The following is a 3,735-nucleotide window of genomic DNA, read 5'->3' on the forward strand; positions in this document are numbered from 1 at the left end:
CCATGTTCTGTGAGGTACGATAACTGCTTTTGGAAAAGGAGTCTGGCTGAGCAACAATAAATAATATAACAGCTTCAGCTCTCTATTGGAAAAAGCTGATAAAGTGGTGAAAACATTCTAAATAAAGCGTACACTTAAACTGACTGATTTTTTTAGGTGACTAAAATATTTTTTGCTGACAGAGACCAGGATCCGAATACTTCTTCCACCACTGCCTCCACCTCATTACACCACTACTTTTTTGACCACATGTAAATGAAGAACTATCACCCAAATCATGGATTTTGAATCTTTTAATATTCAAAAAATACTTCAATTTTGGCTTCTTAGTACATAAACCACCTGGATCGGCTTCCTTATTAATTAATACAGTGTAGTTCTTTACTGTTTGTTAGGAAATGAAAAGTGCAAAGTAGTGGACACTCTGTCCTCAGTCCACCATGCGGAGGAAAGGCTACTTCAATGCTCCAAAAAACAGTCTGCATGACATCCATAATCAAAGAGTGGTACTACAGATGTCTGAGAAAAACAAGGGCACGGGGGCACAAGTGACCCGAGCCACGTGCAAAATCAAAACTTGTGTTTCCACAGTAGACCTCCTGTGGGTAGAAATAAAAAACATCTGAGCCCATAAAAGTCCTCAGTGACCTACAGCACTCCTTCAGAGTCAAACTGTGTCCAAAGTCCATGATAAAGCAGCAGATAAACGGGCCAGCCCGTTTCTCCTCCCCCACGCTGTAGAACTGAAGAGTGTGGAAGGCTGTTTCACCAATGTGATGAAAAACAAAGATCCTGCAAGGCATTATAATGAAAAAAACTGTACTGAAATAAAGACTTTCATTCTGACTGATTATTATATTATATACTGACCCATTATTTTGAAATTTTGTCATTATTTTGATTAAGTTTCTAGCTATTTCATGATTCCGACTCAACATTTTGAGAAAGGATCTCGTTGTTTTGAAAGTTTCTCAGTATTTTGCGATAAGCAAGTCATTATTTTAGGAGTTTCTCAATGATTTGTTTCTTGCTATACTGAGATACTACCTTATATTGAGAAAGGTTTTCACGGTTTTCAAATACTATTATTTTGAAAGTTTCTCATCATTTTGAAAAAGTTTTTAACTATTTTATGATTCCAGCTGCATATTTTGCTTTCTTGTTATATTGTGATACTAACTCATACTGAGAGATTATCATTGTTTTGAGATGCTATTATTTTGAAAATTTCTCAGTATTTTGAGAAAAGTCATTATTTTAAGTTTCTCACTGATTCGAGAAAATGTCTCATTATTTTATGATACTAACTGATTTTGAAAGTTTCTCGTCATTTTGAAATAAGCAAGTCATTATATTAAAAGTTTTTCATTCACTTTACAAAGCATCTCATCATTTTGACATAACTCTATTTTGAAAGGTTCTTGTTTAATATGAGACCTTTATTTTGAAGGTTTCTCATAACTTTGAGAACGTTTCCCTTCAGTTTTTTTTTTTAGATAAGTCATTTTAAGAGCTTCTCATTTTGATAAGTGTCTCATTATTTGCAGTTTTCTTTAATAATTTGAGAACATGTGTTATTATTTTGAGATAAGTCTTTATTCTAAAAGTTTATCATAATGAGTTTGTTATTAGTTTGAGATACTCATTATTTTGTAAGTTTGTCATTATTTTGAGGATGACATCATAGTGACTTACATGATGTTTTTTTTTTTTCATCTCATTGGCAGAAACTGGCTTCCATGAAGAGTCATTTCAAGTTTCTTACGTTAGTGAGTCTTTTTGGTTAACCTTATTCTGTATTGTTGTATCCTGCAGCCTCTGAGGCAGCCTCCTGTGTGCAACAGCATCATTCACAGCTTCACAGCGTTGAACAGCTTTAATCCAGACAAGAGGAGAATCTTAGAAAATCACTGCAAAGTAAACGTGTCTGTGGCAACACTGGCAGAACAGTCCGAGCAGTCAGCGGCTGTTACCGCTTCTTCTTCTGTTTGAGGGATTTCCTCCTCTTCAGGATCATCTCATACAGTTTGTCCATGCCCTCGTGCAGCCCCTCGCCTATGATGGCGCACGCGGGCTGGATGTGATAGGTGGTGGAGGGGGTGAGCTCGTGCAGGGCCAGCTGCTTCTCGATGTCGGCCACCGGCAGGGACTTGGGCAGGTCCTGCTTGTTGGCGATGACCAGCAGCGGCGTGCCCTGGTTCTCCGCGAACTTGGTGACTTTGTGCAGTTCGGTCTTGGCCTCCTCGAGCCTGTCGACGTCCACCGAGTCCACCACGTAAATGATCCCGTCGGTGCAGCGGCTGTACGACTTCCACAGGGGCCTCAGCTTCTCCTGGCCCCCAACGTCCCAGAAGTGGCAGCTGATGCCCTTCGCGGTGCCGTTGCTCAGCTTGATCTTCTCCGTGTTGAAGCCGATCGTCGGAACGGTGTTGACGAATTCGTTAAATTTGAGTCTGTAGAGGACTGTGGTCTTCCCCGCAGAGTCCAGCCCCAGCATGACGATGTGCAGGGACTGGAAGGCGGAGATGTTGGAGAAGCTGTTACCCATTTTGGCTGCTGGAGGGTTCGATCCACCCCCGACGTGTGAAGTAGCCCAGCTGCGGTGCTCAGATCCCGCGCATTAATCCCCTGGTTGCGGGTGTAAGATTCCTCAGGTCGAGGCTGCGGTGATGCGCAGGCCCAGGTGCGCTCTGGATGACTGATCGGCTCCTGTGGCCCTCAGCAGCAGCAGCAGCGGCGGGGGACGCGGTGCGCCTCGGCAGGACGCAGCGCGCCGTTCATTAGTATTCTCCTCACGCACTCACATCCAGAAGCTCCACGGTTAAAACACTCCTGCGGAGGGACGGTGTCAGCGCTGGAGAGGACGATCTCAAACCTTCACCAGCCTGAATAACCCCGCTCTGTATCCGAATCGAAGCCGCTCCCTGCGCACAAACGCATCCACCCTGCAGGGCTTCTGCTCCTGCGTCCCTGGTCCCCGAGCTCCCAACCTGAGGAAAAACGTCCACCGAGAAGCCACGGCTCGGTTCAGCGTCTGGTATCTAGTGTGGGACGCTCCTGTCCTCACGCTCTCCGCAGCTGCTCTGTTGTGAGGAACAAAAACAAGACCCGCAAAACAAGAGGCGGCTCCGCTTCGCTCCACCCCGCCGGGACATGTGCCAATGAGGCAGCGAGCGTCCTCACGAGCTGCTGTGGCGACCAGACACACAAACACACCGAGCAGAAAACTTCTGCTTCAACATATCACACACATTTTTTATCTGTGGGATCAAATGAAGTCTAAACAGTCCAGCCTGCCGTCACAAATACTAAATAATCCACTGAAATCAAAGCTTTGACTGAGTTCTGTCTCATTCTAACAGAAATTAAACCAAACAAAGAGAATAAATGAATGAAAACATAATAAAATAAGAACGAGTCATACTGAACGTATGTATGTTGTGTTTTCAGGGAAGAAATAAACGTATTTTTGACCGTAGCCATGGTGATCTTAATAATCACGGGCAACTGCGCCACCCTCTGGTGTGAATGAGTAAGAACCGAGGGATGGACAGACTTTTGAAGAAAAAGTTTCATGAAACTCACTGATTTGAAATGAGAATTTGTTGAGATGCCTTTTGGAAAGGAAAAAAACCTTTACAGTAATATGAATATACAGCTGTGTGGAGTAATGGATTACATGTAACGGGATTATGTAATATGGATACAAAATAATGGAAACTGTATTCCATTACA

At 43.3% G+C, this 3,735-nt stretch overlaps 1 protein-coding gene across 1 annotated transcript; it reads right to left on the bottom strand.

Moving 5' to 3' along the window:
- Window positions 1-278: 278 nt before the first annotated feature.
- On the bottom strand, window positions 279-3,156 carry LOC146322359 (ADP-ribosylation factor-like protein 4C). Its single transcript, XM_084724323.1, has one exon. It carries the CDS (start codon window positions 2,546-2,548, stop codon window positions 1,970-1,972), a length of 579 nt encoding a protein of 192 aa, XP_084580449.1. The 5' UTR covers window positions 2,549-3,156; the 3' UTR covers window positions 279-1,969.
- Window positions 3,157-3,735: the final 579 nt, after the last annotated feature.

Source organism: Lutjanus erythropterus, chromosome 8 (assembly GCF_056507025.1).
Source record: "Lutjanus erythropterus isolate fLutEry1 chromosome 8, fLutEry1.hap2, whole genome shotgun sequence".
In the NCBI taxonomy this organism is placed as follows: Eukaryota; Metazoa; Chordata; class Actinopteri; order Lutjaniformes; family Lutjanidae; genus Lutjanus; species Lutjanus erythropterus.